The sequence below is a fragment of the Rhizopus delemar genome, genomic scaffold, assembly GCF_000149305.1.
Source record: "Rhizopus delemar RA 99-880 supercont3.1 genomic scaffold, whole genome shotgun sequence".
In the NCBI taxonomy this organism is placed as follows: domain Eukaryota; kingdom Fungi; phylum Mucoromycota; class Mucoromycetes; order Mucorales; family Rhizopodaceae; genus Rhizopus; species Rhizopus delemar.
The window spans coordinates 4,899,947-4,924,695 of NW_027137827.1; the positions used below are offsets into that span (position 1 = coordinate 4,899,947).

At 37.6% G+C, this 24,749-nt stretch overlaps 6 protein-coding genes across 6 annotated transcripts; 3 read left to right on the forward strand and 3 right to left on the reverse strand.

Annotated features, from left to right (window-relative positions):
- Positions 1-1,206: 1,206 nt before the first annotated feature.
- Positions 1,207-3,552, forward strand: RO3G_01898 (V-type proton ATPase catalytic subunit A; the record flags this gene model as incomplete). The annotated part of the gene is made up of 9 exons (XM_067656489.1): positions 1,207-1,209; positions 1,268-1,364; positions 1,433-1,476; positions 1,535-1,619; positions 1,695-1,760; positions 1,832-1,875; positions 1,923-2,024; positions 2,082-2,488; positions 2,541-3,552. 9 exons carry the CDS (start codon positions 1,207-1,209, stop codon positions 3,550-3,552), a joined length of 1,860 nt encoding a protein of 619 aa, XP_067512590.1.
- A 376-nt stretch (positions 3,553-3,928) lies between these two features.
- RO3G_01899 (uncharacterized protein) lies at positions 3,929-9,454 on the forward strand (the record flags this gene model as incomplete). The annotated part of the gene is made up of 11 exons (XM_067656490.1): positions 3,929-4,552; positions 4,611-4,883; positions 4,930-5,248; positions 5,307-5,485; positions 5,539-5,628; positions 5,681-5,984; positions 6,043-6,280; positions 6,334-6,514; positions 6,568-7,783; positions 7,838-8,507; positions 8,569-9,454. The coding sequence occupies 11 exons, from the start codon at positions 3,929-3,931 to the stop codon at positions 9,452-9,454; spliced, it is 4,980 nt and encodes a 1,659-aa protein (XP_067512591.1).
- A 568-nt stretch (positions 9,455-10,022) lies between these two features.
- On the forward strand, positions 10,023-10,848 carry RO3G_01900 (uncharacterized protein; the record flags this gene model as incomplete). Its single annotated transcript, XM_067656491.1, has 2 exons — positions 10,023-10,737; positions 10,841-10,848. The coding sequence occupies 2 exons, from the start codon at positions 10,023-10,025 to the stop codon at positions 10,846-10,848; spliced, it is 723 nt and encodes a 240-aa protein (XP_067512592.1).
- Positions 10,849-11,167: 319 nt separating this feature from the next.
- Positions 11,168-13,296, reverse strand: RO3G_01901 (uncharacterized protein; the record flags this gene model as incomplete). The annotated part of the gene is made up of 7 exons (XM_067656492.1): positions 11,168-11,283; positions 11,346-11,442; positions 11,494-11,829; positions 11,885-11,989; positions 12,062-12,411; positions 12,556-13,112; positions 13,277-13,296. The coding sequence occupies 7 exons, from the start codon at positions 13,294-13,296 to the stop codon at positions 11,168-11,170; spliced, it is 1,581 nt and encodes a 526-aa protein (XP_067512593.1).
- Positions 13,297-13,784: 488 nt separating this feature from the next.
- Positions 13,785-18,540, reverse strand: RO3G_01902 (uncharacterized protein; the record flags this gene model as incomplete). Its single annotated transcript, XM_067656493.1, has 2 exons — positions 13,785-16,064; positions 16,120-18,540. The coding sequence occupies 2 exons, from the start codon at positions 18,538-18,540 to the stop codon at positions 13,785-13,787; spliced, it is 4,701 nt and encodes a 1,566-aa protein (XP_067512594.1).
- Positions 18,541-18,971: 431 nt separating this feature from the next.
- On the reverse strand, positions 18,972-21,107 carry RO3G_01903 (uncharacterized protein; the record flags this gene model as incomplete). The annotated part of the gene is made up of 7 exons (XM_067656494.1): positions 18,972-18,979; positions 19,024-19,356; positions 19,411-20,389; positions 20,449-20,582; positions 20,630-20,714; positions 20,757-20,840; positions 20,889-21,107. 7 exons carry the CDS (start codon positions 21,105-21,107, stop codon positions 18,972-18,974), a joined length of 1,842 nt encoding a protein of 613 aa, XP_067512595.1.
- Between the last annotated feature and the right edge of the window lie 3,642 nt (positions 21,108-24,749).

Consider the following 24,749-nt stretch of genomic DNA (forward strand, 5'->3'; position numbering starts at 1 on the left):
TGGTACGCTTAATAAATATTTGTCCAAAGTAGACGTGTCATAAGCTATTTTTTTTTTGAGAAGTGAATTAATAGAACGTTCTGTTTGTGTCTATATAAAAACTATAACTGCATACAATTTTCGGTCCCAGGAGCCCTATACCACTTGTACAAGTCAAGATGGAAGCGAAGCTTCTTCATATCAAACCCTACAGTCTCTGATAAGGTAACAAGTCCATTGTCAGTTCCAGAAAATGTAACCTTATTAGGTTTTTCCAAAAGATAAGTATCAACAGTCAAGTCATCCACCTTTTCGAAACACTTATGGCTTTCTTCGGTAATCAGATTAGTGGGCGACTTTGTCGAATTTCTTTTGTCTTTCTTTTTCATGAGATACATCCTATGTCGTAACATTCTCAATTGGCTCTTTGCTTCTTGTACTGCTTTGCACAGAGCTTTTTTTTCTTGTCTTTGCAATTTTGATTTGATCGTAAATTTCAGTATGTTCGTTTATTCCTGTTTTTCTACCAGCAGAAACAGCTTTTCACAACTTAGTTCTATTAAAATAATAATAATAATAAAAATAGCTTCTTGTTTCTCTGGATGTATTTTATACTCTTTTTTTTTATTTCTTTGGTTGCCTCCTCTATCTCCTGACCTAAATGCTCAAGGACCTTTCCTGGAATCGGAGTTTAAAATATTTGATAACGGCTTCATCTCATAAAAGATACAACGTTAAAGGGATCAACATGTTCTTCCCTGCTCTTTGCCTCAACCTCTTTCTCATTTAAAATAAATCTCAGTCTATTTTCGTGAAAGATTAGGTGTTTATCATTGAACAAACTAAAAAAGAAAAAGGCGCAATTTAGAGCATGACAAAAGCAGCAATCGAGGAAAACGAAGCTGCAAATTTAGCAAATGGAAACCTGCATAAAGCTTTTCAATTTTCGTCAATTTTTAATTACAATCTTTTAGATTACTCTAAAAATGAACATAATGGACATTGCTTTTATAAAAACTATCAAGACGGCATTCTACAATACAACGCAAAGTGATAGATCCAATTTTAACATCCGCCTTGTTCTGTAGTGACATAGGAGCTTCGCTGTAAAACTTGTTACAACCTCCGCCAATGGTTTTTTCAAGTCAAGAGATTTCGATTTTAAAGAGTTTCATATTCTTTTCTCAAGTTTTTATTTCTATTTTTTGTTATACATAAAACACAAATATGGTACAATAAAGCGCACAAAAACTTATGCTTCCTGTTATATACTTATTTTTGTGGGTAGGCTGGAGCACTTGAAAACGCAGAAAGAGATTTACCTAGAATTAGGGACCATGAACGCGAATCCGATTTCGGTTCCATCTTTTCTGTCTCTGGTCCAGGTAAAGAATAAATTAAACTTACATGTATGAATGTGCGCTTGAATTTTTTATAAACACTTCAAATATAGTTGTCGTTGCTGAAAATATGTATGGTTCAGCTATGTATGAGTTGGTAAATACATATACCTTGATAATATATGAACGTTTCTGTATTAAATACCATTTTTTAGGTCCGTGTAGGCCATGCTGAGCTTGTAGGTGAAGTTATTCGTATCGATGGAGATAAAGCAACTATTCAAGTTTATGAAGAAACTGGTACATGAAAAATGAGGGGGAAAGTGTGTTTCAGAATATAAACCTTTTTTTTTTTTTTTTTTTTTTTTTTGATAGGTGGTTTAACTGTGGGTGATCCAGTCTTAAGATCCGGTAAACCTTTATCTGTTGAACTTGGTCCTGGTAAAGTGTATACAATATAAAAAAAGATAAGCAAAAGAAAAGGAAGAGAAAACTAAAGCAAATTTATACAGGTTTAATGTCAAACATTTATGATGGTATTCAACGACCACTCAAGGTAAACAAAGATTAAAAATCAAAAGACGAACATTAAGATTTGTGTAGGCTATTCAAGAAGCTTCTCAGAGTATTTATATTCCCCGTGGTATTTCCACTCCTGCGCTCGATAAGTCCTTTGGCTGGGAATTTGAGCCTCTTCACTTCCAAGTAAATATAGAAAATGAGATAATTGTAATAGTAAAAATAACTTTTTTTTTTGAAAAGGTAGGAGATCATATTACAGGTGGTGACGTTTATGGTAGAGTATATGAAAACTCTCTTGTCACTATTCATAACATCATGCTTCCTCCAAAAAGCCGTGGTACAATTACTTATATTGCACCAAAGGGTCAATATACACTCGAGGATGTTGTGCTTGAAACTGAATTTGAAGGGGAGACAACAAAGCATACAATGAGACAACTTTGGCCTGTCCGTTCACCTCGTCCTGTAGCCGAAAAATTATCTGCCAACCATCCTCTATTGACTGGTCAACGTGTTTTGGACTCTTTATTCCCTTGTGTTCAAGGCGGTACAACTGCTATTCCTGGTGCTTTTGGCTGTGGTAAAACTGTCATCTCACAATCCTTGTCTAAATACTCCAACTCTGATATTATTATTTACGTTGGATGGTAAGTGACTTACTTTAAAGTATTTGATTGTATTACTAATATTATCTTCTAGTGGTGAAAGAGGTAATGAAATGGCTGAAGTACTGATGGACTTCCCTGAACTTTCCATTGAAGTCGAAGGTCGTAAAGAATCGATCATGAAACGTACTACATTAGTAGCTAATACCTCCAACATGCCTGTCGCTGCTCGTGAAGCCTCCATCTATACAGGTATTACCCTTTCTGAATATTTCCGTGATATGGGTAAGAATGTGGCCATGATGGCTGATTCTACCTCTCGTTGGGCCGAAGCTCTTCGTGAAATCTCTGGTCGTTTGGCAGAAATGCCTGCCGATTCTGGTTATCCTGCCTATTTGGGTGCTCGTCTTGCTTCATTTTATGAACGTGCAGGCCGTGTGACCTGTCTTGGTAACCCCTCTCGTGAAGGTAGTGTTACTGTTGTCGGTGCTGTCTCTCCTCCTGGTGGTGATCTTTCTGATCCTGTCACTACTTCTACCTTGGGTATCGTTCAAGTCTTTTGGGGTCTCGATAAAAAGTTGGCTCAACGTAAGCATTTCCCTTCAGTCAATTGGAACTTGTCTTACTCCAAGTACATGAATGTCTTGGAACCTTATTACGAAAAGAATGATCCTGAATACATTCATCTTCGTGATAAGTGTAAGGAAATCCTTCAAATGGAAGAAAACCTTTCCGAAATTGTTCAATTGGTCGGTAAGAGTGGTTTGAACGAAACAGATAAGATTACGTTAGAAGTAGCTCAGATCATCAAGGATGATTTCCTTCAACAAAATGGTTACAGTAACTATGATCGTTACTGTCCCTTCTTCAAGACAACTTGGATGCTGCGAAACATGATTGGTTTCTATGATCGTGCTACTCATACCGTCGAGGCTTCCAACAATCAAATCACTTGGTCCAAGATTCGTGAATCGATGGGTGATATTCTTTACAAATTGTCTTCCATGAAGTTTGAAGATCCTGCTGATGGTGAAGATGTACTCGTTGAAAAGTATACCGCTCTTTATAAGGAAATTGAAGCTAAATTCAGTGATCTTGAAGCTTAATAAAAAAACCTGAAACAATTTTTTTTTGTTCTTCGTTCCTTAAAAAAATTCTGTTTATTTTAGGTTTTTTATATTTTTTTTTGTGCGTAGACAAAAAGAGAGTTCATATTTAAACGTACTACTTAATCACTCTTTTTTTCATCTTTTTTTTTTCTCTTCTTTTTTTTTTCTTAAAAAAGGAGAAGGAAAGAAAAAAAAAGGAATCTATATATTTACGCGTGCTTGAAAAGTCTTTGAGATGACACATCAAAACCAAGATACATTCTTTCCACAGGACGAATTGCTCCAAAATCTCCTGTCCAGTAATCCTAATGATAGTACGGGTAGTGGTAGTGGGATTTATAATAACAACAATAACAATGCTGCATCATTATATATGGGTACACAGCTTACAAATAATGGATATTATGATAGTAGTCTACAATATCAAACTCATTTCATGGCTCAACAGCAGCAGCAGCAGCAGCAGCAACAACAACAACAGCAACAGCAGCAGCAAGGGTTTATTGGCTTATTAAACAATGGTTCTGCTAATCATTTTCCACTTCAGCAACAGCAAAGCTACAATCAAAGAATGGATCCATATTATCGACAGTATTTATTAGAGCAAAAGAAACAACAGGAAATACTTTTATTACAGCAAAAACAGCAGCAGCAGCAACAGCAGCAACAGCAAATGCTGTATCTTCAACAACAACAGCAACAACGACAACCTGCTGTACATTCTTCCAAAAGAACAAGTCATAGGAAAAAGAAATCCACAAAGTATGAAAACTCCTGGTCAGACGAGGAGGAAGAGGAAGAGGAAGAGGAAATAATTGAAGAAGACGAGGAGGACGAAGATAGTGATTATGATTCACCCTCTAACAAGTCCTCTCAAAAAACAGCGGTTGAAGTTCCTGCGGTAATGATCCCCATGGGAACAAAGACGTTTGAAAAGATTCTGGATTATAGGTTCAATGAAGCAACAGGTGAACACGAACTGCTTGTGAAATACAAGGTAAACTATATAAAGTAGATAACCTTAGTATTTTATCTTTTACACATGGCAACTATAGTTTTCTAGTTATCATCATGCAGAATGGGTATCAAAAGAAAGAATCGAAGGAGAGCATTTGGGTAAACACAGAGTTAAAAAGTTTTTAACCAAATGGTACCAAGATGGTCAAAAAGGTGAAGACTTTTCTGAGTATTTAAAAGTGGATCGTATTATTGATGAAGGTGAATTGAGAGATGCGGTCACTGGTGAGCCTAAATTGTATTATCTTGTGAAGTGGAAAGGGTTATTTTATGATGCATCCACATGGGAGAGTGAAGAAGATGTGCAAAAAGTAAAAGATATATTTATTTAATATTAAAGACTAACCCCTTTATCAGATGGATGAGACCAAAATTCAAGAATATCAACGTAATCGAGTCATACCTCAAGAAAAGGTATCCAACCCACCTAGAAGACCTGACTATACACAATTTGTAAAATACGATACAAGCTTAAAGTATAAATTTGATAACGAATTGCGACTATATCAACTTGAAGGTTTGAACTGGTTACGATTCTGTTACTATAATGACCGCTCCTGTATATTGGCGGATGAGATGGGGCTTGGTAAAACGGTTCAATCTGTCGCGTTTTTAAATGATCTCTATTATCAATTGAATGTTAAGGGTCCATTCCTGATCGTTGCTCCTCTGTCAAGTAAGTGCATGAACAAAGACAAGATTAGAAATGGGTACTTATCAAGCGCCATACTTAGCTATTCCTCATTGGGAAAGAGCCATTAAAGCATGGACTGACTTAAATGTTGTTGATTACCGTGGAAGTACTTTATCTCGCAATTTATTAGTAGAAACGGAATTTCATTATAAAGATCAACAGAGCAAACCTATACCCAATAGATATAAATTCGATGTGCTTATTACAACTTATGAAATGGTAAATTTAAGCAAAAAATAGCTTTCTGATTATATTGATCTCTCTTTTTGTAGGCATCAGCAGGTGCGCTTCATCTTAAAGATATTCCTTGGAAATGCGCTGTTTTTGATGAAGCTCATCGATTGAAGAACAAACAATCAAAAGTAGGAGAAGTCCTAAAGACGTTTTCCATTGAACACAAAATACTCTTGACAGGCACACCTCTTCAAAACAACTGGGGATGAACTCTATAGCTTACTCAACTTTATGCAACCAGAAATATTCAATAACGAAAGGGCATTCTTTGCTGAATATGGTAAATTGCAGACAGCGGCTGAAGTAGAGAGACTTCAAGCATTGCTGAAGCCTATCATGTTGAGACGTTTCAAAGAAGATGTCGAAAAGACGATTCCTGTCAAGGAAGAGACTGTGATTGAGGTTGAATTAACGAATCCTCAAAAGAAATGGTATCGTGCTATTCTTGAAAAGAACTTTAGTTTCTTGAAAAAAGGGGCAAAATGTAAGAAATCAAAAAGAACGTGCATTTTATAAGAAAAGCTCATTTTTCATGGTTATAGCCAACAAGGAAATGCCTCAGTTACGAAATATAATGATGCAACTTCGAAAATGTTGTATTCATCCTTATTTATTGGAGGGTGCAGAAGAGGTTATTACAAAAGATTCTCGTGCGGTGACTTTAATCGATCAATTTAATTGTTTAATTCAATCCTCGGGAAAATTGGTATTGATTGATAAGTTATTACGTAAACTGTTTGAAGGAAATCATAAAGTGCTGATTTTCTCTCAATTTACAAGGTAAAAACAATAATTTATAAAACAATAATATAAACTAAAAAAAAATTCTAAAGTTGTCTGGATATCTTGTCTGACTACTTGAGAGGAAGACAATACCCTCATGAACGCATTGATGGAAGTATACCAAGTGAACAGCGACAGGCTTCGATTGATCGGTTTTCTACTATGCCTATTACTGAATCCTTTGTTTTCTTGCTGTGTACAAGAGCTGGCGGTGTTGGTATCAATTTAACGGTAAGTAATCTCTTTCTAGTATACATTATGTACTAAATCATTTCCTTTTATAGGCAGCCGATACTTGTATTATTTTTGACAGTGACTGGAATCCTCAAAACGATTTACAAGCTCAAGCTCGTTGCCACCGTATCGGACAAACAAAACCTGTTCAAGTATACCGTCTGATCTGTCGAAACACATATGAAAAAGACATGTTTGATCGTGCAGGCATGAAACTAGGCTTGGATAAAGCTGTCATGCAGCGCATGAATTCTTCCAAAGAAGAAGAGACACCCTCAGTATCCAAGAATGAATTGAACCGAAAGGAGATTGAAGATCTACTCAAGAAAGGTGCCTACGGTGCAGTGATGGATGATGAAGAGAGCGCTCAATTTTGTGAAGAGGATATTGATCAAATTTTAGAAAGACGTACGACAGTCATTCGCCATGAAGGAAACGAAAAGGGGTCCATCTTTTCCAAGGCTACCTTTTCTGCCTCTGCAGAACAGGGCGTCGAGTTGGACGATCCTGATTTTTGGGAAAAATGGGCAGCAAAGGCCAACCTGGAGGTGACTGAGATTCAAGATGAAAACGACTTGATTGTTTATGAGCCCCGTAAACGTAGACAGGTTCAGCGTTTTGGAACACGTCAAGATGGTGCCTACTCAGACAATGATAATGCGGATGATTCAGATGCTTATGAAGATGAGAGCGAGAAATCCAGAAAGCGCGATGTGGTGCGTTCCTGGACTTTGTCAGAAAAGACAAAATATGAGCGTAAATTGATGATTTATGGTTATGGTCCTTGGAAGCAAATGCAGACTCATTTCCCTCGCCGCTCTGAAAAAGACCTCAAGGCTGCCACACGTTACTTGATGCGTAAGGTGCGTCCTCAGATAGAGGGAACTAGTGAAGAGGATAAGAGACTGATTGAGGACATTGATCTTATCTTGGAAAATGATGCAGAGGATGAAATTCCTGGAGATGATACTGTTCCTTACAAGGGTGCAACCAAGAAGCAGATTGCCGAATTTAGATCATTTTTAATACAAGCCCCATCTGAATACATTGAACACATCGAAAGAAAAGGACGAAACTTTTTATTAAGAATTCAGATGCTTCATATGGTCAGAGACCGGATCGTACCAAAGGATTGGGAAGAGGCTAAAAAGCTGTCGATTCCCAAGGTCAGTGGATCGTTGCCATGCGATTGGTGGGGAGAAGCAGAAGATCGTGATTTGCTGCTAGGTATTTGCAAACACGGCTATCAACAGTACCTGACGATGCGTAAAGATAAAGAGTTTTGCTTTTACGGCAAACGATATGATGACAGTAAAGCAGGAACTCTTCAAGAAGATGATGATGATCCAGCAACTGTAGATAAACAACAAGATGACACGTTTGATATGAATTCAGAGGATAGCACAATCTATGTTTGGCCCTCAAAAGCCGATATCGGTATGCGACTTCGCCGTATCATTGCTGCCTTCTTGAGAGAGCAAGGTATTGAGAGCAGAAAGCGTAGAAGTGGTCCTGCTGCAGGAAATGGCAGATCAGCACGCCAGAGAAGCGATGCTTCTAATCGATGGCAAAAGAAAAGTAGAAGTGACTTTTTACGAACAATCTTGTCCTTTGGTGTCGAAACAGTGCATGGTGACCCCAATATTCGTTGGGATCGTTTTAGGGAATTGTCTGGTTTGGACAAAAAGAACGATGCTGCCTTGGATGTATACTACTATAAATTCATCAATGCGTGCAAGGAGATTATGAAGAGACAGCAAAAGTCACCTACTGAGGATGAAGAACAGCAGCAAAGTCGTGAATCGAGTGAAGAGCCTTCTACTGCTACTGCCGAAGAAACAGATCAATTGGTTGAGACGATCCCTTATGACAAAGCTAGAAGAGCTTTGAAGCGCGTCGATCAAATGAAGAGAATACGTGAGCATGTTATTGTTGCTCCAGATCTAGATGCTGCTTTACTGAGAGCAAGGAAAACCTCGGGTTTACCACCGTAAATGATGAATACAATTGCAATTTGTTTTTTATTCTAATCTGTTTAATGTGTATTATAGATGGTGGGAAGTGCCTTTGCATGACAAGGCATTGTTACAGGGTATTTGCAAGCATGGTATTGGACGACATGATCTGATGATTTCAGACACGGAATTACCATTCCATAAGATTGTAAATCAATTCAATGAAAGTAGTGAACCAGTTGATCCTGAGGCTCAGACGACAGCAGAGACACTAGCACGCATTGCTTGGCCAAAGGACCTTGTGATCGCAAGACGTATCGAAGCGCTTTGTGAGCTCATCCTTAGACCGAGACCACCACCCAAGAGACCTGCTGCCTCACGCAACAGGAAACGAAAGTCGCCTGAGACCACTGCAGATGTCCCGGCTGGCAGTAGTGGTACACCTGCAGGACCTGCACCGTCATCCACTCTTTACATGAACTATGGATATGATGCTCCAGAGATGCCAACTGCTCAACCAGCATTTTTAGCTAGAAGAAAGCCTTTGAGTGATGTAGAAACCGATTCTGATGAAGAAGGAGAGGCTGACTCTGATGAAGAGGATAGCTTGACACCCAAACGACCGCGCTATGAGCAACCACGCTATGAGCAACCACGCTATGAGCAACCACGCTATGAGCAACCACGTTATGAACAGCCTCGTTATGAACAGCAGCCACGTATCCCCACTAAACCTTTAAAGTCTCAGCAAGCGTTAAGATACAATCAACATACAATGTCTTCATTTAACAACAGGTTTCATCCAAACATGTCTCTCGCAAGACCACCTTTACATATGAATACGCCATCATCTACCATAAGTATTACCAACACAATGAATGAAGATGATGAAATGGAAGAGGGTGAAATTGCTTCTTCTGATGAAGACGCTGTGCATCGTAATGCTCATATAGGAATACCTCCACACTTGCGCTATTATTAAAAATATGCTTAAGGATGCTATTGGTATTATTCCCCTTCTTCTTTTTGACCTTGCATTTCTTCATATCATTACTCTTTCTTCTTTTTTTTTTGTTGAAATACTTGAATTCTTTATTTTATTCTCTTTATTATAAATAATAAAAAAAAAAAAATAAATGCAGAACTCCATGATGGGCTATAGACGGTGAATGAAATGACACCGGCTAATTGACTTCCTTTAAAAGAGAGTAGAGAGGAGGGGAGAGAGCGGGAGGGAAAGGGAAAGAGGGAGTAGATTATCCGGACTTTAAGTAACTCCGGATTGTAGTTTAACCATCGACTTTACTAATGTCATAAAAGGCAATAAAATAATAGCACAACAATCCAAGTCATCAACAAAGTGAATCAGTGAAAATAAAACAAAGGGTTATTATGCTTTGACTTTTTATTGTTGAATGACAGATGCTCTGTCTTTTAAAATATTATCCAATCATTCTTGTTTATTTCAAAAACGTGATAAACTGTGGAGTATTTATTTTACAAGGAAAAAAGAAAAAAAAAAAACTTCTTTTCTCCTTTCTTTCTTGACAATGTCAAATAATAACTTGGGAACTCCACGTTTGATTTTGAGAACCTACAAAGCAAGCGATCATGAACAAATAGACCATTTATTTTATAGCACTTATTTTACACTTGTTCCCGAAGGTGTTAAATGCAAATTGAAGTCACCTGTATTTTGGATAGGTTGGATTGCATTTTATTCGTACTTGATTGGTATTGTTCCCGTCCTTCTCTCAGGACTCGATGTTCCCAGCTGGTCTTATACAGCACTCAAGATATTCTTCACTTTTGCATGGATCGTTGTCTCATTCTCTGGTATGTTTGTATTTACGGATCGTTTTGAAGTTGTGGATAAAGTAGAGCAGGCTCGTATGAATGATTTAGCTGACCCAGAAATATATTATTTGAATTGGATAAAGGAAGAAGTTGAGATTGATGATGAAGAGGAGACTGTTCGTACGGGTAATAAGAAACGAGTGACTTTTGACAAGCATGCCAAACCTGCAACTGAAATCATACGATCTCAAAAGCCAGTAGAAGAACAAACCCCTTCTCATTTCTGGGTGCTCTGTTTGGATAATAAACCTTGTGGTATGATTGGATTGGCTCATTATGAAGAACGACTGTATTCCAATCGACCGACTCAACCACCTGCCTGGAAATTATTATTAGCAGCTGTATTGAAAAGATATCGTTTACCTGTGCCAGAATATTTGAATAATCTTTATGAAAAGATGCCAGCAAGTATATTTGCTGAACCTCATGAAGAAAAAGTAGCTACAATTCAACGATTGGCGATCAAGACTGAATATCAATCGTGCGGATTGGCTACGTTATTGATTGATAGAGCCATGACATTTGCACATGAAAAGGGATTAGAACGTGTAGAGGCAGTTACGAATGAATTAGAATCGAACGCAGCAGAGATATTACGCATAAAACATGGATTTACACTTGTCAAGAAAGAGAAAAAGGGTTGGCTTGGTCAATTTGAAAAGACATGGTCTTGCGATGTAAAGGATTGGATGTCTTGTCATCAATCAGCAGCAAAAACATATTTAGAAAAATAAAAAAAAAAAAGGTTTATTTCTTTATAATAAAATATGTAAATACACTGGAATAGAAATTAAGGATTAAATAAATATGTTACAAAAGAGAGAAAGAGAATAAATGATTATTTTGGCTTTTTTTGAATTGAATTCATAGCAGTGGCGAGACTAACGATTATTTTATGCGCTTGAATCAGATACTTGTAATCTTCCATGTCTGGGTCAGTATGTCTTATGAGATCTGTGAAAAGGATGATTAACCAAGTTTTTTTTTTTTTTTTTTTTTTGGACTTTTTCTCTTACCTGCTAATAAAAGACCATAACGTGCAACACGTTGAATAGGAATAATCAAATAATCTTCCATAGTGAATTGACTGGTCTCTTTACGACTGTATAATCTCTGTTGATGCATTTAATACACACTACATCCACATCATCACTGATATCTTACCTGTCGATAGATCTCATAGGCTTTGTGATGTAAAAGTTTTCTATTCTCTCTGTAATCCAAAGCACATCTCAAGAACACGACGAGTTCTTCCGACATTTCGCATAAAATCTTTCCCAGTTGACTATGCTGACAAGTGAGTGCCTTGTTTTCAAATGGGCTGACTGTCTTTGATCCACCGTCTTCATCTTCGTGTTCAAATTGAAAATGACGAAAGCGATGAATTAATTTTGCAGAGAATTTCATTAAATCAAACAGATTAGCAAACGTGTCTGCACCATTCACGTTGGCATGTCTACTGTCCTTGTTGATCGCATTCACCAACGCATCATAAAATACCTAAAAAAAGAGAAATTTAAATTTTCACGTGAATATCATTTTTTTTTAAACATACGATTTTAGTGTAATACAATTGATTCCAAAAATTGACTTCTGTCGTGTAGAATTCTCTCAAAATGAATTTACGTGTCAGCTTGTATTTTTCTAATTTTTTGTGAGGCTATTCTAGCGTTAATAAATAAAATATAAATAAATTAGGTTGACTTGCCTTATTTTTCACATGTGAATTCACCAGTGAATCTTTCTCGACCAATTCTTTCAAGCTGTCATGCCAAACCATTAAACCTTTTGCTTCCTTTCTCCAACTTGTTTTGCGTCGGAGTTGATATTGTCTAGGTTTTATATTTGTGAATTGCAAGATAGGTTCACGTGTGATTGGATCAAAGACATTAGGAATATACAAATGTCTCAAGGTTTCTTCACAAAAGTGCAAATAGATTGGGCCATGATGTGATATTGTGTTACCACTGACGGCTGCTTCAGCTGCACGTGCAACTGCTTTTTGGCATGGTTTAAAAGCTACTTTTTTATCCACTGGATGAGTGTACTTTTTCAAGAGTGACATATGACGTGTATTTTGTTCTGTGATCCAAAGAATATCTTTTTCTACCATTGTTGAAGTCGTTAAAGGAGTCAAATCATAATCAGGACAACTTGACCGACGTCTTAGACCATGTTCATGTTGGGTATCTGTCGAGTTTAGTGTAACATCAGAAGATAGGTTACTAAGATTCATATCACTCAGATTATTTATTAATTCTGGATCAGAATGATAGTCTGTGTCATCTTCTGTGTCTAATGATTCTACATCTTCTTCTTGAAAACAAGTGAAACTATAACTTTTAGGTGGTACCATCGAATGTCTCTTTTTTACAGTCGTCTCTTTTGGTTGATGTGATTCCCAAGGAGGAGGTGATAAAGGTGCTTCTGATGACCAATCAATTAATGAAGGCACAATAGGTTCTGGTACCTCTGGCATATAACCTGTTAGTTGTGGTTCTTGTTTACGAAAGCTTGGAAAATGAAACTTCTTTTTGAATAGAGTCGAACCACTGTCAGAGCTCGAAAAAGTATCGGTAGACTTGGGTCGGCGCTTGGTAGTTTTGTGATCCACAGGACTGACAATACATGTCTTGTCACTTTCAGGTGAATTCATAAGCTTTTCATTGTGTATTTGTACAGGTGATATTTTATCTGAATCAAGCTTGCTTTTATCTTTTGAAAGCAAATCTGACCATCTCTTCTTTCTTGAGAGATTAGTCGTATTGATCGATAAAGCAGGTCTATGGCTTTGATTTATTATTGGACTTGATTTGTTTTTCTCATTCATTTAAAAAAAAAAAATAATTTATAAAAAGGGCTCTAGATTAAAGAGAAAGAAAGCGAAAAAAAAATATTTTGATGTTTCTTTTAAAGGTTTCAGACAGTCACACCTGTCATTGGTTACTGGCCAACACCTTTACTCATCACTTTTTTTTTTGCTAGACAACACCAATAAGACCTATCCACACTATCAATTTAGTATTCACTTTCAACCTGTGGCTTTTTCTTATTAATCTTTTCTGTAGATTGAATAGACACATTCAAGGTGACTTAAACTTGATTTCTTCAAGGTTTGATCTTTTTCATTTAAATCCTGCTGGGAAGTTGACGGAAAAATAGTATCCGTTACCAATAACTCCCGCGGTTAGGCTAAACTATAGCCATGTTTTTTTTTTTTATCTATAAAAACAGGAGATAAAGCCAAGAAATAATAAAATTTGGCTTCACATTTTGTATTCATTCTATATTTTTGAGATTTATAAATCTTTTTTTATGCTTACTTGATAAAGACTTTAAAGAGTTTAATAAAAGACAAGAGGTATTTTTCTTTTATTAACAAAAAGGAAAAGGATATTATTATACAGTGAAGAAAAAACAAAGCTTTTGAAGAAGATATATTATACAAGGAAAATCTAAAGTTCATGGAAATCGGTTCCTGTAATAGTTTTCTTTACGTATCCAGCACGAATGACAAAGTCACCAAATGGTTCATCAGCTAAACGTTCAGTAGCGTATCGCTTAATGATCGGGTTGATTTCCTCCAAGATTTCTTCTTCACGCAAGCTTTCTTTGTACAACTTGTTCAAACGTTCACCCTTGTGACCACCGCCAAGGTAGACATTATAAGTATTAGGGGCCTTACCAACAAAGGCAATTTCACCAAGGTAGGGACGAGCACAACCGTTGGGACAACCTGTCATACGAATAGTGATCGCATCATCTCGGAGACCAGCAGCTTCAATGGCTTTTTCCAGGTGACCGACCAAGGTAGGCAAGTAACGTTCTGATTCTGCCATAGCAAGACCACAGGTAGGTAAGGCAACACAGGCCATGGCGTTCATACGAAGACCAGAAAAGGAGAGGTTGTCCATCTTGTATCTGGCCAAAAGAGCCTTTGTCTTTTCGAGATCAGCTTCAGGCACGTTGGCAATCACCAAGTGTTGATTAGGTGAAAGACGGAATTCACCCTTGTGCCACTGAGCCAGTTCACGAAGACCACTCTTGGGTTGGAAGTCGGGCCAGTCCTTGATCTTACCATTTTCGATAAACATACAGAAATGCCACTTGTCACCAACACCCTTTGTCCAGCCATAACGATCCGCATTGTCCTTAAACTCAAAGGGTGCGGTTTCTTGGAACTTGGCGCCCATACGTGTTTCGATTTCGTTCTTGATGAAATCCAAGCCATAGGTATCAATGGTGTACTTGAAACGAGCATGCTTACGGTTCGTACGATCACCAAAGTCTCTTTGAGTTGTCATCACCGCTTCAGAACACTTGACGGCCAAGTCGGCAGGAACGTAACCAACAACATTGGCAGGACGAGGGTAGGTCTTCTTGTTACCGTGTGTCATACCCATACCACCACCAATCGTCACATTGTAACCAACCACCTTTTTGTTTTCATCCACAATAGCAATGAAACCCAGATCATGAGCAAAGATATCCACATCGTTGTTGGGAGGAACCGCGATGACGATCTTGAACTTACGAGGTAAGTAGGTTGGACCGTAGATGGGTTCAAAGTCTTGAACAGCGTTACCAGCAACTTGTTCATCAGCCAACCAGATTTCATGATAAGCTGTTGTCTTGGGAGCCAAGTGTTCCATCAATTCCATACCAAAGGCTTGAACTTGTTCATGCACCTCAGGGATCTCAGTCACAGGAGTGATCATGATATTACGGTTCACATCACCACAGGCAGCGAGCGTGCTGAGAAGAGAATGATTGATGCCACGGATGGTAGAACGAAGATTCTTTTTGAGGATACCGTGCAATTGGAAGGCTTGACGGGTTGTACACTTGATGGCACCATTGGCATAGGTATCAGCCAATTCATCCATAGCAAGCCACTGAGCAGGGGTAGCCGTACCACCTGGCATACGCACACGAATCATGAAACTGTAAGCCTTCTCGAGACCCATCTTCTTGCGTTCTTCTCTAATATCACGATCATCTTGACCATAAGAACCGTGGAACTTGAGCAACTTGCCGTTGATTTCGCTAATAGCACCCGTGGATTCATCCAAAAGATCTTGAGCAATCGTACCACGCAAGTAGTTGGAGTTGATCTTCATCTGGTCATCCGTCAATTTGGGTTCATCATCTTCAGCACCCACATCCTTGACACCCAGGGACTTCCAGAACTCGGGTTGCCATGCACCAAGACCGGTTTCATAACCATCCGCATCTTGATCATCACCCAATCCCAAATCGACAAGGCGGGTAGCACCAAGAGCTTCCAGTTTGGCATCCAAGAGCTTACCAGGACGGTTGTAGAAGATGGCGTCTTCTTCACGAGGCCAGTAGTGACTATCACCCATACCAAAGACAGCATAGTTCAATTCAGAAAAGTTGACATCGCCAAGGATCAAGCCATTGATGGCCTTCCAGAATTCACGAGAGTTGGAGGGGAATTCACCTTGACCGGCTGTAGAGACTACAAAGACCACGTTTGTTTCACCGGATAATTCTTGAATATCAGGATAGTCATCCATTGCCATCAATTTGACCTTGAGACCTCTTGACTTGGCACGAGAAGCCAATTTCTTTGCGACGCCTTCCGCATTACCATTATCAGAACCAAACAAGACTGTCAAGGGAGGACCATTAGCAGCGCCCAAACCAGACAATAACTTGGCATAATCATCACGAGCCTTGCGCTTCAAGTCAGAGTGTCTCTTTTGAACGTCCTAAGGATGATGTCAGTTGCTGATAAAACGGGCATTGTGTTTTTTTAAAATTTACCTTTTCTAAAGAACTCACAAGAAGTTCAGACAAATCAGGATGTTGAGAGACGATTTGAGATAAATGATTTTCACGTTCCAAGAACTTTTCAAGATCCTTTTTGATACGCTGAGAATCCAAAATGAAGGCTTCTTTACCTTGAGCTTCAAGCGTAGGGTTCCAGCGGTAAAGAGGCCATGATCCATTATCGACAGCGACCTTGGTTTCCTTGAGAGTATAAAGAGGATCATTGACTTCAGGTTGAGGTAAATAAGCCAAGACGATAGAAGGTCCTTGGTAGGCATCGGCTTCCATCAGAGCATGCAAGACACCAGTATAAGAAGAGTAGATGGCAACAGAGGCAACATAGACATTACCAAAGTTCATAGCATAGAGACCAATGTCCTTCTTGCTTTGCTCACGAGCCACAGCAGAAGAGTAAGGCTTGGTATCAACAATCAACATGTTGACATTCTCACCTTGAGCAATCACGTGGTGGACACCAGACTGACCAAGATCGTAAGCCCATGAGTCAGATCCAATCAGCCAGTTTGACTTGGGAAGCAAATATTCCTCATTTTGTAAAACGTATTCATCCGTCACAGTAGCAAGCACAGCTTCTGCAGCCTTTTGAATTGCCTTGACATCATAGGTGCTAGACTTGACAGCCAAGAGCCACTGAGAGAGAACCTTGGAGGATTCGGTCTGGAGGTTGCTTTCCTTGACGATTTTCTCAACAGCATCAATGAAACGAGCGCGTTGTTGAATCTTGTTCAAGACCTTACCATAGCCAAATTCGGGTGCAGCAGATTCGGGTTGATGCTGATCTACGGACCAGACAGAGGCACTGTGGACCGCATTGGCGATATCAAGACGGTTTTGGAAGACTTGATCGAGCATCTTCAAGTAGGGTGTTTCCAAAGAAGGAGCAGAGACATCACTGACAGGAGCAGGTGTAGGAGGCAACTGAGACCAGGCTTGAGGAGCAGCAACCTCTTTTGATTTGGCTAATACAGCAGAAAGACCAGAAGTAGCAAGCTCATTCAGATTGTCAACAGATACCACCTTGACGTTGGAAACACTGATGGCATGCTTGGCAGCATCAGATATATTTTGGACATCGCCTTCAACAAGAGCAACAGCCTTGGCACCAGAGATCAAGGAAGGCAAGAGAGGACCAGCGATGCTCGAGACACGAACATGAGAAAGACCACTGAGAGTATATACTTGAGCATGTTTACCAAGAGCAGTAGCTGCTTGAGCATATTGAATAGCTACCTTTTCTTGACCTACAATGATCACTTCTTCTGTTTCTTCAGCCACGACTTCAACCGTCTTTTGAACTTGAGGCAAGCGAGAGACCTCAAACTTGCGTTCGATCTGTTGCTGAGCAAGTGCTTGGAAAACGGCTTGAACATGAGCGGGAGAGAAGTCTTGAGCATGTACACCGTATTGACCACCCACGATGTCCACCTCGTTCTTTTCGGCAGTTTGATAAGCAGTAACCACATCCAAGAAGAGAGGGTTCCAAGAGGAAGCAAGATCTTGAGAAGGTTCCAAAGCAGCAATGCGTTTGACAGATGTGGGCAAGAGAGCCAAAAGATCCTTATCTGACCAGGGTCTATAAAGTCTCACTTTGAGAACACCCACCTTGGCATCCTTGTCTTGCACACGAAGCGCGTTCACCGTCTTTTCAACTACAGAGGCACCAGCACCCATAGCAACGACAACATTCTCTGCATCGGGATGACCACTGTATTCAAAGGGTGAATAATGACGACCGGTGATGGTAGCGAATTGAACCATAGCCTCTTGTACTGCTGCATAAATATCGATTGTATTTTCGGATGGTTGCTTGTATTGAAGATAAGCAGTCGTGGGTTGACTAGGTTGATATTGCTGATGGGTTTCAATGTCTTGTGCAGTGATAAGTTGAGAGAGAACAGAAGGTTCAACAACTTGGATAGTAGCATACTCATCAGCAATACGCTTTGAATCAAAAAAGTGAAGAACAGGTGAGTGTGTCTTGATGGCGACCATATGAGCAATGATAGCCAAATCATGGGCTTCTTGAACAGTAGAAGAAGACAAGAGGGTCAATCCACTGGAACGAATGGCCATGACACTAGAGAAATCAGCAAAAGAATTGACGGTGGTGTTCTCGGCTGAGACGTGAAGTACAGTAGATGATTTTCCTTGAGCCAATTGATACAATTGAGGAATGGCCGAGATCAAAGTATGAGAAGAGACAAGAGCCGAAGCATGTAGACTTTGATCCAAGAGCAATTCATTTTGATTATAGATTGTATGGCTTGTTTGATTTCCCCAGATATTTTTGACATCTTTTTGTTCAATCGATTTATAAGTGTAGATGTGTTCACTCAACACTTGAGATGCTTTAATAGAAGCACTTTCACCATTTAATAGTTCCTGGTGAGGCATCAGAAATTAATATAATAAAATGTAAGAAAGAGAGAAAGAAAGAAAAAAAAGTGAGGGGTTTCAGTGCGTTCAAATAAGATATCAGATCTATTTGTCATTCTAATGAATAGCCTTGCGAACATTGCGTCTTCAAGCACACAATTTTTTTAATTTTTTATTGGTCACAATAATAATGTCCGAACCATTACAAATCATTGGTCGAATGAGTACTGGTTGTCATCGAACTCATCCGATGACTGTCTTTTTCTTTGGACACTCTTCTTTGAGTCATATAACCACTCTGCCTTAGGTCCAACAAGTCCAGTAAGGTATGGTACAAAAACTTATAGGCCCAAATGCTGCCGCGAATTCGACGTATGTCAACAACATAAAGACCGGGTAAGTTTTCTATTTTAGATAATTCAACACTGAACTGTACTTCTTCCCCTGTGTCAATGCCCTGTTCACCATAGATGGTTGCTGGAGGATGATGTTTATGATTACTGTTATTGAAAAGTAATTTTAATGAATTTCTTTTTGATGATGAATGTCGTGAAGGACGAATGCATTTAACTTTAAAGTCATGAATCCTTTTCAGTGAAATTCCCATGCGATCTAATGCCTCTTTGATAGTGAATAATACTTCGTTTGGTGCTTTGGATGTCAGTGCATCTTGATCAACTGTGCCTCGGTGAATTCGGAGTTTGGAATCATTGAAATCAGCCGCATAGGAACCCAGTGGCTTACCGATTGGCATAGCACGAATAGGATAAATAGTACTGCTGCTGACTGGCCTTTCAGATAAATTCACTCTTTCTGTGCTACCAAATTTTGTGCCTTTAAAAAGATAGAAATGAGCTATTGTTTTTTTTTTTAAAGTTTTAAACTTACTTGTGTGCTTGCTATTACGTTTAAACCAATCCTTTAGTTTTTGTCCTTTTGATCTTTTTTCATTCATTATTGTTTGTTCAGAAACAGAAGGTAAAACGGAGAGTGTTGGTTGATGATGATAGTTGTCTTGTATGTCACTGATTGCCCTTTGGCGTGAATGTGAAGTAGTAGCAGCAGCAGTACTTAAAGATCGAACTGGTATGTTTGGTGATTGTGCTTTCTTAACAGAGACGTGTCTTGAGATGACTGAAAAAAATTTAGATTGAAACATTGAATTCGTCTTTTCTTGTTCAAATAATTCCTTCTTTTCTTCTTCTTCTGGTGTTGACGGACGATTTTCATCTTCTTCTGTTGCATTATTTTCTATTTCTAACGGAGGCATATCCTCATCCTCTTCTTCTTCATGGTTGGTAACACAAGTAGCCCCATGCCTCTGTTCCCGAGATTCCGATGTGTTATTTGTCTGTGTGCTGTTTTGTACATGTGATACGGAAATAGACAACCGAGTGTCCGAGGACTCTAGTTCTTCAATAGATTTGTACAATAAACCATGGTATTCTTCCAACCAAGGATGAGATCTGATTTCATCCATTGTACATCGTTTATTGGGATCAGGTACAAGCATACGTTTAAGTAAATCTTTGGCTTCTTCACTCATTGAAGTGGGTAGTTCGAGTGGAGTGCTGATGATATATTTGTATAACAAGTGAATATTAGTTCCCTGTGGATTATTGGGGTCATCATCAAAGGGTAAATAACCACACAACATAGCAAATAAGATCACACCACAAGACCAAATATCAACTGCTGTTCCCACATAATGAATGTTCTCATCGTCATTGATAACCAACTCTGGTGCTGCATAACAAGGTGAACCACATGAAGTGACCATTAAATCCTGATGTTCTAATTTAAATCGATTTGCAAAACCAAAATCAGTGATGATAATATCTCGATCTTTACTTAACAGCAAATTTTCCTATTGATTTCATGAGTATATTATCAACACAATCTATTGTTGAGAACACTTTACATTACCAATTTAAGATCTCTGTGAACGATATGTTTCTGATGCATGTAATGTACACCACTGATCAATTGAGCAAATAATCTTTTGGCTTCATTTTCTTGTAAACAGCGATGTTTTAATATATAATCAAATAATTCACCACCTAATCATCAATAAGAAACTGAAAGGATGACATGTTTTATTGCTTACCAAACGCTCGTTGTAAGACAATACCAATGTAATTCTTTATGTTCAATACTTCATACAAGCTTACGATATGAGGATGACAAACAGACTGAAATCATTAGTATCCATACCTCATCCGATCTTTCTTTACCTTCAAAACAGATATCTCTCTTTCCAGTTTGGTTTCTAATGATGCTTGTCTAACGTGTTCTTTCTTTATTAACTTGATAGCAACCTAATCCTACTTAATATCATTTACATATTCTTTCTCTATTCTACTCACATCTTGTTCTGTTTCAACATGAACACCAGCTTTCACTTTAGCAAATTCACCTTCACCTAACGTTTGAAGCAGTAAATAAGGTCCAAAATAAGCAGGTACTTTATGTTTTGGTTGATAGCCATATCTTTTGTATACTTCTTGATGCCAACTTTTATTTTCACTAAAACATTGAGCACTTTGCTTTCTTCGATGTTGTTCAAATTCACTAGGTACAGCCATAACAGAAAAGGATCGTTGATGTACCTGTGTTTCACTAATCATCTTTTTTTAAAAAATATAAAAAGAAAGAAAAAGAAGAATAAAAAAGAGACTTGAAACTTTCTATAAAAGCGTGATGATGTAACACAGAAAGCTTCTTTGACACAAAAAAAATCTGCTTATTTTTTATTTTATTCTTACAATGAAATGGACAAGTGTGCATGAGTGTATTTGAAGTTATTAATATAAAAAATAAGGAGAAGTGAAAAATTATTTTTAAATATTAAACTAGTTGTACACGCGATACTTTATATACTTTACAGTTGGTTTAAATTATATAAAAATGTCCTAAAACAGGAACATAAATCTTTTTTTTTTTTTTTAAAAAAAAAAAAAAAAAAAAACATACTCAACCTCACTCACTCATCACTTTACTTTTTAATAGACCATCGGTCAGGTACTATTTCTTTTGTTTGTGTAAGTCTTTTTGAAGTCGTACTGGAGAGTATACCTCGGAGTTCATGTTGAGGAGTTTCTAAAATTGCAATCGGCTTGTTAGATAGATCACCGCCATAAGCTGTGTATCCTGATTGCATTGCTGCAGAGCATGATTCAATATGTACACGTTCTTTATTATTCTATTCTTTTCATCTTACTGTGGAAAATTCAAGATGAAAGTTAGACTTGTTGAATAACTATTGATGTCAACCTATTATTGTTACAAACAACGCTTTATGAATACCACATCCATCCCCCATCTGCCTTTTTTTCATTATTGAAGCCCGATGATTTTTGAGTGCAATTTATATTCTTTTAAAGATCCCCTATCATCAAACAATGTTTTCTTTGGCAATGCTTTGGGAAACTCGGTACGTGAGGTTAGTGACACTATCAAAATAAACACCCATACTTTGATTAGTGCTTTTAACTTTGCCTCAGCTAAACATGCGTAGGAATCATGTCACCGGTAGCTGCTTTAAAAAAGGAAAAAGACATGTTTCAGTTTGGGCTTAGATCAATAGTTGAATAAGGATACTTGCTCCTTCTTATAAAATATATTTCTAACCCATAGCGTTGTGTGCCATGTTTCAAATATCGGATATCGATACTTTCACAAGCTATCGTGCGAGACTAAAAGTATTTGATTTTTTATTTTTATTTTTATAATCAGCTGAAATCGCCTTTTTTTCTATTCATTTCCGTTATTAATTTTTGTACAAGATCAACGGTGCTCGCAAAGTTTCTGATTTGATCCGTTTCCGAAAGAAGGCCTGCTTACTTCCAGTCTCGGGTAATAGGTGGGGACACGAGGATAAAATTTGAACCCAAGACAAACACTTTGTTCAAATCAAAGACAAGCAGTTATAACTCTGTCGTGTATTTTTATATAAAGCTTTTTACGGAAAAGGAATATGCAGGAACATAAAACATTGTAAATAGCACTTTAATTCAGTTGAACCAAAAGTTTTCAGATAATCGGCCAAATGCTGTGAATAACCTCTTAAACTACCACTTGTAGCCTAATGCTGTATTTTTTCGTTAAGGTTGGAAATTCATTTGATGTTAACTTTATTTTCCTGAAGCTTGATAAATGTGTGTAGAACATGCGTTTTTTATTATTATTAAATGCTTGCTTTATTCTATTGCTTTTCCACTGTTATTGTTTACATGTAAAAAAAAAGAGCTTTAAAAGATAATCTAGCTTAATCATAACGCTTAGAAAGAGAGCGCTCTAAAGATGAATAATTATATACCGTTCGTCTTTGTAAAAGAATTGATATCATCACTATTTTATCACAGGGAAAAAGGGGATAGGATGAAACACAATGATTCTCGGTTTTGAAACGCAATACGTCACTCACATGATATATTCACTTTCTTGCAATAAACTTTTAGTCAAACTGTACAGTTACGAATACGTAATTTGATTTAACTCAACTTGTATCTTTTTATGACTAGTTGAGATAAGATTGAAACATCAAAGGTGTTTATCGTAGAAAGGTTTGAAATTTGTTGAAGTTCAAGTCGGTTTTGAATAAGCGTGTCAAAGTTTGTTCATTTTGAAAGAGCTCATAGCAGTATAGATGTTGTAATGTTTGGACTAAAATTTGTAATTGATTAAAAGGTAAGTAAAAACATAAAGAGAAACTTGATGATCGATGGATATCTTGAATCTCTTTATTAAATGAAGACAGAAGAAAGAGTCCATTGAATATAAATAATATTTCCTTTTAACAACCAAAAAACTGGAATTGAACAAACCAATTGATTAAAGTTGTTTGTGGATAGGGATAATTATAAAACATAGCAATCCTTTCTAATCTCACACGATATTTAAGTATTTAATAATATGACAGTTGTGACATTTTATACAGTCTTTCGAAGGTATTTTGTAGTTTATTATCTTATCGCTATTACAAATAAATAGCTTTATATTGCTTAAAAAAGAAGATCAAACAATGACAATAGAAATTTGTTTAAAAGTTTAAAGGCTATTTATAAAGTCCAATTGAGATCGTGATACTCATTACATCTGTCAATCTTGGACTAGTTCAGCACCAAAACAAGGTAATAAAAATAAAATACTTTTGGGACCAAGAGTAAAAAAGGCCAATGGAACAGTGTGTGGAGGATGACGATACCTCTTAGCATTTTGAGAGTCAATTTAAAAGAATCAGATCATGTGAAGGTCTGGGTTTGCCATCAGGCAGCCACCCTAGACGCTATCCTATGCATCGACTACATTCTTTTGGGTCATTGGCAACCAAAAAATAGGATCAAGCAAGATCATTAGCCGATAGCAAGAAAGCAATTTTGAGAGTCTAAACCTTGTTGCATGAATAGTTTCTTGGTGGATATGAAAGTCTTGAGACTGTGCTCATTGACTGGATAAAGTATGCTTTTCTTAATTGAGGGTTTACTTGATTTATTATTATTGAATCTTGCCACATTGTGCCTGTAGTGCAGGATTTGTTTGGAGGGAATTTGAGAGTAACGTGAAAGATCAAAAGAGAAATTGAGCTTAGAGTATATTTATGTGCTCTTTTATCGTTGATAGGCATTGTAGATGAAGCATGTATTTGGTAAATGTCCTTTTAGATGCGCCCTACATTTGCTGTAAGCATTCATCCTGTTCTGCTTCTAGTACTTCAATTTAGAAAGTAACGAACTGATGGATCGTTAATCTATATCTTAGCTAAGCATGAGTTATTTGTGTGTAGAATATAATGAAGAATAATCTATCGAAACCAGTAGGGTTGACATAAAGTTCAGGAGACTCTCCATAGTCAATGATTTGCAAGCGCTGTATTTTATCAGGCTTTATAGGCTGAGAAAAAACACCTGAATTAAAAGGTGCTCCAATACATAAAAAGGAAGCCTACTTGAACAATGTCTGTCCATAAATTCGTTAATTGTATCATTGTTTCTATTACTTGGCGCCACAGCAAAAATAAAAATAAAAAAATCGATATGTAAACATAAAGAGTGTTACACGCATAAAAAAAATCTCGATTTGTAAATTTCAAATGTGTGTGCTTATCATTTTACAAATGAATAAAAAATGATAGGCGCAGCTTGAAGAGTGTGAATTATAAACTCCATTAAAAGTCAGAAGTATAGGATTTTGCTTTCATCTATGCCCCTCCTTTCGTTTCATTTCTT